The sequence below is a fragment of the Heptranchias perlo genome, chromosome 21 (assembly GCF_035084215.1).
Source record: "Heptranchias perlo isolate sHepPer1 chromosome 21, sHepPer1.hap1, whole genome shotgun sequence".
Lineage (NCBI taxonomy): Eukaryota > Metazoa > Chordata > Chondrichthyes > Hexanchiformes > Hexanchidae > Heptranchias > Heptranchias perlo.
In genome coordinates this window covers 11,066,874-11,082,936 of record NC_090345.1, presented here as the reverse complement: position 1 = coordinate 11,082,936, position 16,063 = coordinate 11,066,874, and the positions used below count along the sequence as shown (strand labels likewise).

The 16,063-nt window shown below is 41.5% G+C and overlaps 1 protein-coding gene across 1 annotated transcript in view; it reads right to left on the bottom strand.

Moving 5' to 3' along the window:
• cfap58 (cilia and flagella associated protein 58) overlaps positions 1–16,063 on the bottom strand; it is a 165,847-nt gene that overhangs the window by 61,757 nt on the left and 88,027 nt on the right. Inside the window, exon 17 of the mRNA XM_068002701.1 lies at positions 10,913–11,046. Coding sequence (XP_067858802.1) covers positions 10,913–11,046 — 134 coding nt within the window. The remainder of the gene's footprint in view (positions 1–10,912; positions 11,047–16,063) is intronic.

Here is a 16,063-nt window from a genome sequence, read left to right as displayed (position 1 = left end):
TAGAGAGGGTGCCGAAAAGATTTACTGGAATGGTTCCAGGGATGAGGGACTTCAGGCACGTGGGTAGACCGAAAAAGCTGGGGTTGTTCTCCTTGGAACAGAGAAGGTTGGAGGAGATTTGATAGAAATGTTCAAAATCATGAAGGGTTTAGATAAACTAAATGAAGAGAAACTGTTCCCATTGGCGGAAGAGTTGAGAACCAGAGGACACAGATTTAAGGTGATTGGCAAAAGAACCAAAGGCAACGTGAGGAAAAACTTTTATACACAGCGAGTAGTTATGATCTGGAATGTGTTGACTGAAAGGATGGTGGAAGCAGATTCAATCATGGCTTTCAAAAAGGAATTGGATAAATGCTTGAAGGGAAAAAAATTGCAGGGCTATGGGGAAAGAGTGGGGGAATGGTACCATCTGGATTGCTCTTAGAAAGAGCGGGCATGGGCTCGATGGGCCAAACGGCTTCCTTCTGTGCTGTAACCACTCTATGATTCTAGTCTGACATCACTTCCATCACATAACTTTTGTATTCATAGAGCAGAAATCAGGTTTGAATTGTTGAGCTATGAAGGTGCACAGCAAGGGCAGTTATGCAAGAATCGTGCTCATAGTAATGGAGGAGAGATGCAGCAACAATGAAAAAAAATTCCAAGTTTGCTGACAGTGACCACACTTCAAAAATAATTCACTGTAATGTCCTTCTGGACATCCTGAAATGTGTTATATAAATGCAAATTCTTTCTTTCTTTCAAGTAGGTTTGTGCAAACAAAACAGTCAAATCACTTGGGTTTTGCTTCCCATAGTTCTCCTGTGTAATTCTATTGTTGATATTTTTAGTTAAGAAGCTCAACAAATATTAAAAAAACCCACACGAATTGATGTTAATTGCCTAAATTCAAAGTGCTTATGGCAGATTTCTGTGCAAATTCATGTTGAAACATATCCCAGGAGGAGGGAACAAAAGATGAAATTGAAGTTCACAGAGGAGGAGAAACTATTAGTACAGATGGGACAATAAGCAGAACAGTTGAGAAGCTAGGCATAAAACCACTGAATAATCACAAAAAAGAAGCATCTAAAAACATCTCCTCAGCTGCAATCCTATGTAATGCTTTGAACCTTTTGAGCTTTTCTGTCTCTCTCATTCACATATAAAACAAATGTTTCTCATCAACGCCCAGTGTATTTGTGAGCTATAGCTTTGTACTCTGATAGTTCCACATTACTTCAAGAGATTCTGGATTATAACACTGCATGCCACCCAGTCTCACTGTCACCGTAGGACTGGAGTTTTCTTTGTGGAGAAACCATAAATATTGACACATTCCCCAAGAACCCTGCAAACATCTTCTATCAATTCCAGGACCCCCTGTAAATAATGACACACTTCTGGGGACCCCAGTCCCACCTTCCAAAGGGCAGTGTCAGCTAGGAAAGGAAAACAGTACTATAATTGCAGAAAACATGTTTAACTAGATTCCATTCCCTGCCCCCCTCCTCGGCCACTGTCTCAGACTGAATCATGCTGTTTGCAACCTCGGTGTTTTATTTGACTCTGTGCTGAGTTTATGACTCCATATCCCATCCATCATAAAGACTGTCTACTTCCCCCTCCATAGTACTGTCCATCTCCATCTATGTTTCAACATATCTGTTTCTGAAACCCTCATCCATGCCTTTGTCACCTCTAGACTCGACCATTCCAATGCTCTCCTGGCCATCTCCATTCTTCCACCCTCCATAAGCTTAGCTGATCCAAATCTCTGTTGCCCATATTTTATCCTACACCATATTTCGCTCACCAATCACCCCTGTGCTCACTGACCTACATTGCCTCCCAGTCGCCCAACATCGAAACATAGAAAATTTACATCACAGAAGGAGGCCATTCGGCCCAGCATGTCTGTGCCGGTCGAAATAGAGCTACCCAGCCTAATCCCACATTCCAGCATTTGGTCCGTAGCCTTGTAGATTATGGCACTTCATGTGCATATCCAAGTACCTTTTAAATGCAATGAGGGTTTCTGCCTCTACCACCCTTTCAGGCAGTGAGTTCCAGATCCCCACCACTCTCTGGGTGAAAAAAATTTTCCTCAGCTCCCCTCTAATCCTTCTACCAATTACTTTAAATCTATGCTCCCTGGTTATTGACCTCTCTGCTAAGGGAAATAGGTCCTTCCTGTCCACTCTATCTAGGCCCCTCAAATTTGTACACCTCAGTTAAATCTCCTTTCAGCCTCCACTATTCCAAAGAAAACAACCCAAGCCTATCCAATCTTTCCTCATAGCTAAAATTCTCCAGTCCTGGCAACATCCTCGTAAATCTACTCTGTACCCTCTCTAGTGCAATCACATCTTTCCTGTAATGTGGTGACCATAACTGTACGCAGTACTCAAGCTGTGGCCTAACTTAGTGTTTTATACAATTCTAGCATACCTCCCTGCTCTTATATTCTATGCCCCGGCTAATAAAGGAAAGTATCCTTCTTAACCACCTTGTCTACCTGTCCTGCTACCTTCAAGGATCTATGGATATGCACTCCATGTCCCTCGCTTCCTCTGCACCTCTCAGTATCCTCCCATTTATTGTGTATTCCCTTGCCTTATTTGATCTCCCCAAATGCATTACCTCACACTTCTCCGGATTGAACTCCATTTGCCACTTTTCTGCCCACCTGACCAGTCCATTGATATCTTCCTGCAGTCTACAGCTTTCCTCCTCACTATCAACCACACGACCAATTTTTGTATCATCTCCAAACTTCTTAATCATGCCCCCTACATTTAAGTCTAAATCAATATATACCACAAAAAGGAAGGGAACCAGTATTGAGCCCTGCGGAACACCACTGTAAACAGCCTTCCAGTCACAAAAACACCCGTCGACCATTACACTTTGCTTCCTGCCACTGAGCCAATTTTAGATCCAATTTGCCATTTTCCCTTGGATCCCATGGGCTTTTATTTTTTTGACCAGTTTGCCATTGAGACCTTGTCAAAAGCCTTGCTAAAATCCACCTGGACGAGTTCAAATGCACTGCCCTCATCGACCCTCCTTGTTACCGCCTCAAAAATTCAGTCAAGTTAGTTAGACACTCCTCAAATTTAAAATTATCATCCTTGTGTTTGAATCCTTTCATGGCCTCTCTATCACTGTAACCTGCTCCAGCATTGCAAACTTCCAAACTCTCAGTTTCTCTGACTTTGGTTACTTGAGCATCATCCCCCTCTTCACCCCACTATTGAAGGCCGTGCCTTCAGCTGCCTAAGTCCCATGCTCTGGAATTCCCTCCCTAAAACCCTCTGCCTGTCCAGCTCCCTCTCCTCCTTTAAAAACCCTCCTAAAACCACCTCTTCCACTAGGCCTCTGGTCACTCCACCTAATATCACCAATTTGGCTCTGCATCCATTTATTTCTGATTATGCTTCTGGGAAGCACTTTGGGATGTTTTTCTATGCTATCGCAATGCAAATTATTGTTGTTGTTGTAAATCCATTGCTGATGCAAATACTTTGTCTTTTATATCATAAATGACAGTTGTAAATTTAGTTCCAAGATTCTAAATGATTTGGGAGTTACGTTGCATTGGGAACTAAGAGGAACTGATCTCCTTTCATCTCTGGAACCTGTGGTTCAGCCAGTGTAACGTAGCAGAAGTGTCTCTCTGTCAGTTGTAAGGGTCCCACATGAATGGAGCTTCAAAAGTCTCAACCCAGTCCGGACAATGGGAGTCCAAAGGACCAAACTATCCGTGATTTGGTCAAATATTTGTACAAAATTGACACTTGGTGAGGTCACAAGAATGGCTGGTGTGAAAAATAGAAATACCATCCTGGTGTAGTCGGCGGTGCTCCTCTGAGGTACGATTAAGGATCATTATTAGGACAAGTGCTTCAATATGGCATGTTATGATATCCCACAACAAATGCCACAAATTTCCACTTAGTATATTTAGCAGAACTTGATAATCAAGTACAGACATTTTGCAGAAACAGTCCCAGAGGCAATAAAGATGCTAGTTCCTGAGTAATAACAAATCACTTGCATATCAAATTGCTTGCCCTGCTCAATGTTTGGGCAGCATTTTACCTTATATCTAACCAATGCTAGCAGCTAACACTGGCTCCAAAAAAAATGGAAACGTGTTCCATTCCTATCACACACATCGCTTTGATGAATATTTACTTCGCAAAAAATTGAAGTAATAATAAAAAGAAAATCAAGCTTCATCTTGGCTCAGTGGAAGTAAATGAGTCAGAGGTTGTGGGTTCAAGCTCTACTGCAGGGCATCAGCACATGGTCTAGGTTGACACTTCAGTACAGTACTGAGGAAGTACTGCATTGTCGGAGGTGCTGTTTTTCAGATGTGACGTTCAACTGAAGCCCCATCTGCCCTCTCAGATGGATGTAAAAGATCCTGTGGCACTATTTGAGGAGCAGGGGATCCCTCAATCAACACCACTAAAAATAGATTAATTGGTAATTCATCTCATTGCTGTTTATAGGACCTTACTGTGCGCAAATTGGCTGTTGTGTCTGTCTATAGAACAACAGTGACGACATTTCAAAAGTAATTCACTGGCTATAAAGTACTTTGGGACGCCCTGAGGACATGAAAGGTGCTATATAAATGCAAGTTCTTTCTTTTGTTTTTATGTTGGTGATAAAGAAAAGCTTACAAATGCATGCCAAAGCTACAATGCTTGCCTTTGGATCAATGGGTTATGAGTTCCAAATCCCAGGGCTTGGAGGTATCCCTGTCACTCGAGCCTGCCGTACTCAGTCAGATGGATTTTATCTGCTCCCATCCAGGCAACTAGATTTCAAAAAAGGAAGCAGTGCAAGATATAGTCTGTCTTTCCACTCTTGCGGATTACATCTCTCGTCTGCCAATTACAGAATACCACACAGATTGTAGTCAGATCGGATTTCTTGGGCCTGTAGTATTCTACGCTCCTGACTGCAGGGGGCCAAGATGGTAAGTCAACAGAGGAGAGCAGGAATAGGGAGGGAGCAAATATTGAAAATATAAGTAAATAATGAGTATCAAAAATTGCTTCTGCAAAAATATATACATGCTGAAGTGACGTCTCAATACATTTGGAAGTAATTGTGAATTTGTTTTTTGTATTTTAGTGATACCCAAACAAACACTTATCCACCATGTCATACATAACATTGTTGGCACAGAGCCGGGCGCTGATTACAATACTGTTATGGACGTACAGACAGTTACATACTCAGATACAGTTATGGGCAAGATGACATTTAGAGACATAATGAAAGTGTTTGTCTCAATATGACGAGGTGCACTGTTGCAGCTATGAAGGCAATAAATTTGATTCAGCGTTTAGACATCATGAAGCCACTGGACCGTCATTTGAGCCTGAAAGGCAGCCCCACACATTTGTGTGATCCGATAGTGATCCATGTCTGAAAACTGAGTTGTGAGGAGGATGCAGAGGCTTCAAGGTGATTTGGACAAATTGAGTGAGTGGACAAATACATGGCAGGTGCAGTATAATGTGGATAAATGTGAAGTTATCCACTTTGGAAGGAAAAACAGAAAGGCAGAGTATTATTTAAATGGTGACAGATTGGGGAATGTTGATGTACAAAGGGACCTGGGTGTCCTTGTACACCAGTCACTGAAAGCAAACATGCAGGTGCAGCAAGCAGTTAGGAAGGCAAATGGTGTGTTGGCCTTCATTGCAAGAGGATTTGAGTCAGGAGCAAGGATGTCTTACTGCAGTTATACAGGGCCTTGGTGAGACCACACCTGGAGTATTGTGTGCCGTTTTGGTCTCCTTATCTAAGAAAGGATATACTTGCCATAGGGGGAGTGCAGCGAAGGTTCACCAGACTGATCCCTGGGATGGCAGGACTGTCATATGAGGAGAGATTGGGTCGACTCGGCCAGTATTCACTCGAGTTTAGAAAAATGAGAGGGGATCTCATTGAAACATATAAAATTCTGACAGGGCTAGACAGACTGGATGCAGGGAGGATGTTTCCCCTGGCTGGGGAGGTCCAGAACGAGGGGTCACAGTCTCAGGATACTGGGTAGGATATTTAGGACTGAGATGAGGAGAAATTTCTTCACTCAGAGGGTGGTGAACCTGTGGCATTCTCTACCACAGAAGGCTGTGGAGGCCAAGTCACTGAATATAGTTAAGAAGCAGCTAGATAGATTTCTAGACACAAAATGCATCAAGGGGTATGGGGAGAGAACGGGAATATGGTATTGAGATAGAGGATCAGCCATGATCATATTGAATGGCGGAGCAGGCTCGAAAGGCCGACTGGCCTACTCCTGCTCCTATTTTTCTATGTTTCTAACTCAAGTAACACAGAAGGTACTGTGACAAAAATAAGAATTGCAGACTTCTGTTTTGATAATTTTAAATTGAAAGCAACTCTTTTTGCTAAGTACAAAGTGGTGCCAGAGAAACTCTGGCCTCAATTTTAACCCCCCTCCCCTCCACCATGACGGGCGGGAAAGGGTTTGAGGGGGTGGGGGTTAAAATATCAGGATTGGGCAACCTGGCCCCAACCCGACCCCTTTCCCACCCCTTTAAATTTTAAACTGCAGGAATCAGGTCATGGACAAGGCTCCCACAAAAGGCAGGTGGGGGCCTAATTGACATGCCAAAGTTTGGCCTGATGACACCATTGGTTCTGTGACTTAAATTAGTCACGTAAGGTCAGGCCCGAGCTGTGGGGTTCCTGGCAGCTGAACCGAGGCGGGAGCTGCCGGCTCCCCAAGGTAAGTGGTCCTTTTAGCCTTCCTTGAGGGCCAAGAGGAGCAGGAGTGCTCCCCCTAGGTCCCTCAAGGAAGCCTTCGGCCTTCCCCAGCCCTGATCGCCAGCGTCCCCTTGTCCCCCCAGCCCCAATCTCCAGCCAGCCCCCAACCCTCTTGATTGCCGATCTCCAACACACCTTCTCGATTGCCAACCGGAGCTCCCCTCTCAGTGCCAGGGTTCCGTCCCCGAGGGTCCCTCGCTGCGGCCTCCTGCTGCTAGAGCATCCTCCGGCCTGCCGGCCAGGCTGTTTATTTGGCCGGCTACTGGGCAGGGGGCGTGGCTACAATATGTTAATGAGGTCCTGCCATTAAGATTGGCAGGGCCTCTACATTCTCGGCCTTGCCGGGTTCTTTGGCCGTTCCCGGCCTCCCTGCCTCCTGTCTTTGTGAACCTGGCAGAGTTGCTGTCCATGAATTATCTGATAAGGGATTCTCTTTGATGTCAGAGCAGCATGTTTAAAATGTTTGACGGATGAATAATTTCCCAGTTATGGTCCATGCGTGAAAACAGGTTCAAGTAAAACGCTGAAACACAACTGTTGTGGTTGTTTATCCCATTCTCTACCAAGGTTTGAAGGCTGTTAACATTTTGTTTGCTTGGCTGCTTCAAAAGAAATGACTATATTTCAAAAAGATTCCTTGGGGTAAATATTCCTATTCATGCTACAAGACTCTACTTCTGACAAAGATGCACCAGGCTTCAGGGACTGTTTGAGGCTCATGTATTCTACAGGTAGAATATCCCACAAGACACACTTCGAGGCTGTGGATGGTGCACCAAGGAAAGAAAAAGCTTGTGTGATGTATCCAAAGAAACTCTTACATTTCAAAATGCTGTAAAAAGGCAGTTGTTTGTAACAAGTATATTAATCCCTTGTCGATTGATTCTAATTCTCTCATGTAAGTATTATGCTGTTTACTATTTCATGTATGTCTTTTTGCTTCTGTGTATTATTTTAGTTGTAAATAAATTCAGAACAGTAGCTTAACCTGTATAAAGTGACTAAGGATCTGGCATTTCCTGTCATTCAAGTTGGAAACAGCTGCAGTTAATAGCCTACATATTCTCCAGTAAGCAATTTACCATAAACAGAGTTAAGTTTTTAGGCTGCATTAATTCAAATATGGCAAAAAAAACAGGTTTCAATTTGTCGGAGGCTTGGTTTGATGACAGCCACTGTTGTTCTGACATAGGGAAAAGTTGTTGGGGAGAAGCTTAAAGTGCACACTTACTATGCCCATCCAAAGCCATATGCAGAGCTTATTTGCCATTAATTCTCGACATGTCCGTCGCCCACCTGTACTGGCCACTCATCTTATCACTCTTTTTTTGACTTGCTGCTCCTCATTCAAGTCCACTGCAATGCCTGTGTCCATGGATTGTTGGGCTGCACTATTTTACCTGTCCCTGCAGCATGAGCACTCAAATGTAGGTTGAACGAATACCCTTATTCACACATGTATATCAAATATTTATTCTTTGCCACACTGTGGCATGCACCCTGGTAGCACAGCATTCCCCATATCAGAAGTAGCTAGCCTTTGATCCTTCCTTCTCCTACAAAGAGCTCAGGGATGTTGGACTGCATTAGAATTTAAGCATAATGCAGGGTGCCAGGGCATGATTTTCTTTGCATCATTTAGACATATCATGGGATGGTATCTCTCTTATTCCAGTATTCCATAGGACTGTTGGTTGTTGCACATATTGCTACATGGGTCAGTCAACCTGCACCTTGGGAGAATCAGCTATTTTAAATAATTAATGCTGTTGTTTCACCTGATGCTATGGTCATAGTTGAGCTTGATGCACTTGGATACATGGCAAAACAGTCCATCAACGTTATCCATAATGCAGCAGTAGATGGCCTAATGGCTGATGTACGCAATGTCCCTATGAAACTTCCTATGGCTTAAAGGTTGAAAGCAGTGCTGGTCTTAACTGCTGCACAAAGTTAATTCATGGTTAATTGCTCTTGCAGTTCTTCATTCACCAGCTGGCACAACTCAGTCATAGCCACCCTTTTGAGTCTAATCCTCATCAGGCTCAGCACCTCCATCAGGTGAAGATAGCCTCATCTCTCGCAGCAGATGTGCTCTCTGAGACAAACTGTGTTCTGTGCGGTCATTAAGTGAAGTCTGCGCTGCTAAGCTGCTATCCATTGCCTTCTGTAACACACTGCAGGATAGCTAAAAGAGCACTTGACCCATTTTACAAATGAATATGGATCACTTTCTGCTGATACCTGCTACTGTTGCCATCCCATCATTCATTTAACCCCAGCTCAGTGCGCAAGCTAATGCTTAACTGGCCATTGTTTCACCCCAGTGGAAATATCCACCATTTTCTCTTGAAATATCTTTAACAAGTCCTTAATAGGCAGTTAATATTCCACACAGTAGCAATGTTTATAGTTTCCACAACTTTTTTTAAACTCAGTGTTTAGAAATGGTGGAAAACTTCAAATAGCATTAAAACCAGCAGCTGTTACTGCACTTTACCCCTTTTCTACCATTTCAAACCATTACTACATGAAGGCTAACTTTAACACCCAGTGTAAAATATAGCCAGAAGTTATTTCCTCACACAACAAATTCCTAATTTCACACAGGCTCTATGTGGAAGGTAACTACATTACAGAAGAAAATATTGAGTGTTAAAAGGTTATGGTACAGACAGCAAACTCATAAGTAAATACATTATTGTGCCAAACGGGTTATACAGCTCCCTTCATCCTTCGAGCACAGAACTATCGTCTAGGTTTACAAATGAACATTGCACTTATAGGATCATGAGTATTAAGGATATATGTAACATTATAGATTAATGCTTGCTGTGAAAAGTAATCATATTAAAATATTGTCCTAAAGTGGTAGCTATCCTGCCATTCAAATTCAATTGTAAACAATTTTACAACACCAAGTTATAGTCCAGCAATTTTATTTTAAATTCACAAGCTTTCGGAGATTTTCTCCTTCCTCAGGCAGATTTTCTCCTTCCTCATTCAAATTCAAATTCACCATTCTCTATGGGCACTATGATCTGCCTATTAAATAGTGGGGGGAAAAAGGTAGGAATTTCAATCCTATAACAGACACTGGTCACAGAGGTGTTTAAGGAACAGTCTATCTTTTCTAGCAGCTGAAATGGGACCAGAATGAAAGACTGATAGGTAGAGTAAAGGGATAACAATGGACGTAAACAGCAACCTCCTGCCTCAGTACACAGCTTTACTAATATGCTGCACTACCAAGTAATGAGACATACTATATCTCATATTATGAGTTCTTGATCCGATTAGTCACTATCTGAGGAAGGGGGAAGAGGGGTGATGTTTTACCTGAGGGTGGAAGGTAAACCTGAAGAGAGTCAACTTAGGACACACTCACACACCTTCTCATGGTCAATTATAAATAGCGTCATTAACAATTCTTGGGAACAAGGCTGTGCCCAACCTCTGAGACAGAAATAGCCCATGGAGAAATAAAGAGCAAACAACTTACAAAAATAGGGAAATTTGTTTTTAAGAAGGAGAACTCTATGCACAGTAAAAAAGCTAGGGATAATCACAACAGCTAATGGGGATGTCATTGCACTCAATGATTAACTCCAAGGAGACGCAGAAGGGGAATTCAACAATGCGGTCCATGACCTTTAAACTATCAGCAATGACCTCTCTTTTACTATTACCATTCACACTAGTAGCCTTTTTCACCTCACACATAACTACAGCTGGCTACCCTAATACCCCCTCTTCCCCGCTTGTAGAAAGAGTAAAATAATGACATTGGACAGTAACAGATTTCACTCCCTCTTGTCACTCACTGAAGGTAAACCATCAGAAATAATGAAAAACAAGTCAATACAATGCAACCACATATTAGACAGCCACAAATGAGATTCTAGCTCTGCAGTATGGTATATAGTGAAAATTATGACGGGTTAAGAATAATGGATTCTATTTTATTTATAGATAAACTAGAGCCCTTTAACCTTGAGGTGTGGTGTAAAAGGACCACTGTAGTCCTTAAGAGTTAATATTTTTTTTTTAAAATAGGAGGTGCAGCCTTGGAAACTGGCTCATAATTGCTTTGATTAATATTTCATACTTAGCCTGCTGTTCCTTGCGTTTCTGATTGTGGTACTTCTTTTTTACATTCTGCAGTTCCTGGGCCAGGCGTTCAATCTCGTACTTGTACTCCTGACTCTGTGATTCAAACATGTTCAGCTCTGAAGTCAAAGCCTTTCAAAATAAAAACGAACATAAGATCATGACATTAGCAAATAATTAACTTTCTGTTCCATTTCTTGAAGCTGGTACCAATTGTTATAGAAGGCTTTGTTAAGACTATGTCTGGAAATGAACCATTGCAACAAACTATTTACAACTGACTACTCAATGTGTGGTATCATATTATTCAGTGAATAACCTATGACAATGAGAACTAGTTAAGAAGGTGAAAACATCGTGGAATATAGTAAGTGCTTCAAAACTCATCAGGGCTTGCAAGTGACTAAAACATCATAAACTACAAAGATGTATCACTCTCAGTTTCACTTTGAATTGAATGGTTTCGAAGTTGGCTATGAAGATTTATAGTACAGGTGAAAGCTAATGGGCCAGAATCTGCTGTAAAAATAACGGTGAGGCTAATGGCATTCGCTGTTATTTATGCGCAAACGGTACAGCAACTCCAGACGAGGGGGAAATGCACGGTTAAACGCGGAAAACCCAAAAGTTGCTGTCCGAGATGTGCCGCTCCATAGTTAGCTTCGCGAAAACGGCATCTCACTGTCTGCCTCACCACTGAAATGCATTGAACAGCGCAAAGTTGCTGCGTTTACGCAGTAGATATGAACGAAATGTTACAAATTAGATAGCCGGGTGATGAAGGATAGAATATTGTAGCCTGGTCTTCAGTTGGTCCAAGCCTTTATTCACAGAGGTCAACACCAACCACACCCTAGATAAGCTCTCATATAAAAGGATACGAGAGAGTTCCCAATTGATATGCACCACCTGAATACAATTAACACTAATTGATATAAATCACATGGATACAATTAACACTAAACTCGCCACAGAACATTAAGTCTTGCCCATTTCAATCTAAGTACCCTTTTAACGACGTGATGTGTTAATTACTAACAGTCAACCTATCTGGCACTGAAAGTTAACTATTATAGGTGTGGAGTCTCATTCCTTCAGGTATTAGTTGTTGTTGGAGATTTTTAAAAATTTAAAATTTAAAACTTTTTTTTTCACTTTTCCTTTCTGTCTCCTTTTTTTCCTCTCTCTCTTAATCCAATCTTTCTTTCCTATTCTTTATTTCTCTTTCTGCACCTGATTTGACATTGAATTCACCCACTCTAATTTATACTTCTTTCTCAGTCCTTCTTGTGCTGTTAATTTCCCAATCCTTCAATTTGATTAGTTAAGGAGATACCCTGTTGCTTTCCCTGTTCACTCAGGTCCCAGATGCCCTGTTTCCCTCACTCTGACGTTATCAGCTTTCACTTTCAGCAACTTGCCACGCAAAAAAAATTTAAAACCTAAACGCGCAAAGGCAAGTCTAACTAACGGCAGACGTTAGATGCCCTGCCACAGCAAATTATGGCCCAATATTTTCCCACCACCAAATTTGGGCTTGCATAGTTTGCTTTTTCCACTTTAAAAAAAAACCTGTAAATCAGCAGCTGGGTATCTGCAGAACTGTTCAGTTTTGAGGTCTGAATCCTCAAAGTACAGCCACTTCTATCTCCAAGCTAATTAAGAAAAGCAGAAGCCTAAGATCCTGGTCACAGTTTTGTTTCTGTGCAGCTCCATCACTGACTACAAAGCCCAGGGGGATGCTCCCCAACTCGGAACTAGTATATTTCTTGAAGAACCAGATGTTTTCATCTTTCCTGATGTGCAGATCGTCCTTTTCTATCTGAAACAGCACCCACATATAAATACAGCATTATTATTTCGACTTAACAGTAAGAGGTGCCTTCTCAGCAGTATTTCCTCAACTCTGCAGAGAATTACTTGCTGCATCAAGTACCCCAAATGCAAGTTTCCATTCTTTTCGAATGGGGAAGAAACAGTTTTGTTTTTCTCTTAAGTATATTTTAGGACAGCATCAATCCCAGGTTGCTAAATGCCAGGGAAAAAACAAAAAAAAAATCAGAAATTTGTTCAAAACTATTCTGATCCAGTTACTAGGCAAAAATACCGCACCCCCCCCCCACCACAAAGTGTAAATGCAATTTGTGCCTACACAACGGAAAATTGGCTCCATGCACTTAAAGCTCGGTGAAAATGTAATTCTTCCCTGAATTACTGTAAATTCAATACAGATGTTTGAGGGTAGGAGAGGTTAATAAGCACAAAGATGCTAGGAAGGATTTATAGAGAAACAGCTGCAAAATAGGCAGCAATTGGTTATTGCATCACTGCAAACCCCGCTCAGGTGCTTTGAGTACAATGCTTTATGTAACAAATATGAGGCATTCAGCTGGGATGAATCCCAATGACAGATCATGCAATGTGCACATATGCACTCATTTCTATTACACTAGGATTTCAATAGCATCACCTACTGGTCCAATGTGGCAAAACTAAAGCTGACATCACTCCTGTGGTGGGGATTGCCACATAAAAACAAACACTGCACATCATTTCTTTCTGCTTTAACAGGTGCTGGCTGTCACGCCTCAGAACCTCCTTATGCATCAATGTCATTGTCTTAAAACTCAAGACAGATGGAAAAATTATTCTTGTGATCAACAGTAAAGGAAGACTCCAGGCTGGATGTTGAAATTGAACTAAAATAAGACTCAACAGCATTGTCGATAAGTCTGACAAGTCCTCTATATGTTTAGTTTCATCTCTGATTGACTGGTTAACCATGTGCTCATTTTATGCCTCTAGTGAAAGCTGCCAATAAATCTGTCTCAACCAAAATGCCACACTTAAGATAGTAGTGGAATGATGTGCCAATCACTACTCGTGCCTCCTGTTGATGGTGCGGTGACTACGAGATGTTAACACATCATTAGACAACTTTGAGCATGATATTTCGATCCAGACTGACTCATAGAGCTTTCTTATGTGAGGGAATATGAAGTACACATTTCACAATGATGCAACTTTTAGCCCACAAGGAGAAGACTCGCCATCATTACTGATCAGTACTGCTTCCTTCAGTTTAAATCTGCAGCCTGAGGTAGCCTTCTAAAATCTTTTTTCTTTCCTGTCACTTGTTTTTAAATAAGTTTATTTAAGTTGTTGACGACATCATCGGAGGAACTGGCTGGGAGGAGTTACCAACACTGACTCTGCAGAGGACCTGAATTAATAGATTTTGGAAGAGATGCAAAGTCCTGTATTCTATAGAACGATCATCTCAGTTCAGCACGTGAAAAGACACTAGAAAGACAAATGCTGTGACAAATGCTCTTCAAATGTTACTGTAAGAGTGGTTAACTTACTGAGGTACAGATCAGCCATGATCTAATTGAATGGCGGAACAGACTCGAGGGGCTGAGTGGCCTACTCCTATTCCCATGTCCCGTATTTTAACAGCATAAACACATCTATTTTAAGTAGGCTAGCACCTCCATTAAAATGGCAGATAATTTTTTTTTTCTTACGAGCTTGTGAATCATTCGTACGCTGATATTCAGAAAGTCCCAAGTTCAAAGCAAAAAGGGTGAGTCAGCCACGGTTCTAAAACAGGCGGAAAGCAGCAGGGCACAAGTTCTGGTGAAGGGTTACACGCAAAATGTTAACCTATCTTTTCTTTTTCATATGGCAGACAATCCCTTGTGTATTCCAGTATTTTCTTTTTTTTTGAGATCTCCAGCGTTTTTGACTTTTCTTTTCATCCCTAATGATAACACTCCGTCTTTGATTATTTCACACCCACGCAGGACACACACATCCAATATGCTGCAAACTTACAGTGCGGCATGTGCAGATTAATGTCTTATAAGAGTCAAAGACCGACCCTAGCAGCAACAATAATTAATGATGGAAACGTTGGCATTTCAATAAACGCTACAAATTAAACAGGCTTCAAATGTTACATTTAACCATTTAATGATGGCAACAGAATTTCTGCACCAAAAGAAAAATATGAATTACCATTTCTTAAAATGTATTCCAAGAATCAAAAATGTTCTGAGCTCCTTAATTTCTACTGTATAATATTAAAAACTCAATTTTGTTTTGGTAAACCTTATGAGATGGAAAAAAAATGTATCCTGTGAAGCAGCCTATCCACACCCAAAGGATGTAGAATTAATCTATTTTTCAATATGAGCTCCACTTGTTTTTTTTTTATGTCAATGATTTCAGATTGCTATCACATACTAATCCTCCGTCATTGTCGCCAGAAAGAGAATGAGTTGCTCGTGTGGTCCCTTATAGCTCATCTGTCGTGATTAAGGCGTTTCATCATGTTTGGAAAGATGTCCTGTATAGATTGAAGGTCAAGCAAAGCTACTTTGTCATTCTTATAACGTCTATGCATGAAAACCAAAAAAAAAATTAAAAAACAACTAAGTTTTATTCCAATATATAGGAGGCTTTAGCCACATATAGGAAAAGTAATAGAAAAAAAATCATTTGATTAACATTGGGATGGCCGGCTCCTTGACCTTCCAATTAATAGTAGCATAATTCTCAGTCAAAACAGATGTCTCAAAGTTGGCTACGGGACAAGATGGAATGAAAGGTCAACAACACAGTAAGCAGCTTTTTCATTATTTTACCAATAAATCAGGGCCAGTAGATTAGAAAGAATAATTCTGTGACAGTGGGGAAAGCCATCCGGCTCTCAATGTCAGAGGTTACCACCTCACTCTCCATTATACTTCCTGACAGACCCATCCCTCAATGTGGATGCACTAATTTATTTTCTCTGATCGAAGAATGAAGATTATGCTCATACATCATTCTCTTTCCACACTCTGGACTGGATTCTAAATACTTCGGTCTATTTATTAAACTCACTGGTCATGGGTCAGCTCAGACCAGTCGAATGCACAGCCCATGCCATGTGGGAACTCCAGGACGCTTTCTGTGTCCTGGACAGCCACAGGTGCAGGAAGTGTCATCAGCTGGGGGAGCTCGAGCTCTGGATTTCAGCCGTCACTGCAGTGTATCCGCAAGGTTGAGAATTGCGTGGATAGCACATTTCAGGAGGTGGTCACCCCACAGTTTAAGAGATTGCAGGCAGAGAGGGACAGAGTGACCGCCAGACAAACAAGGA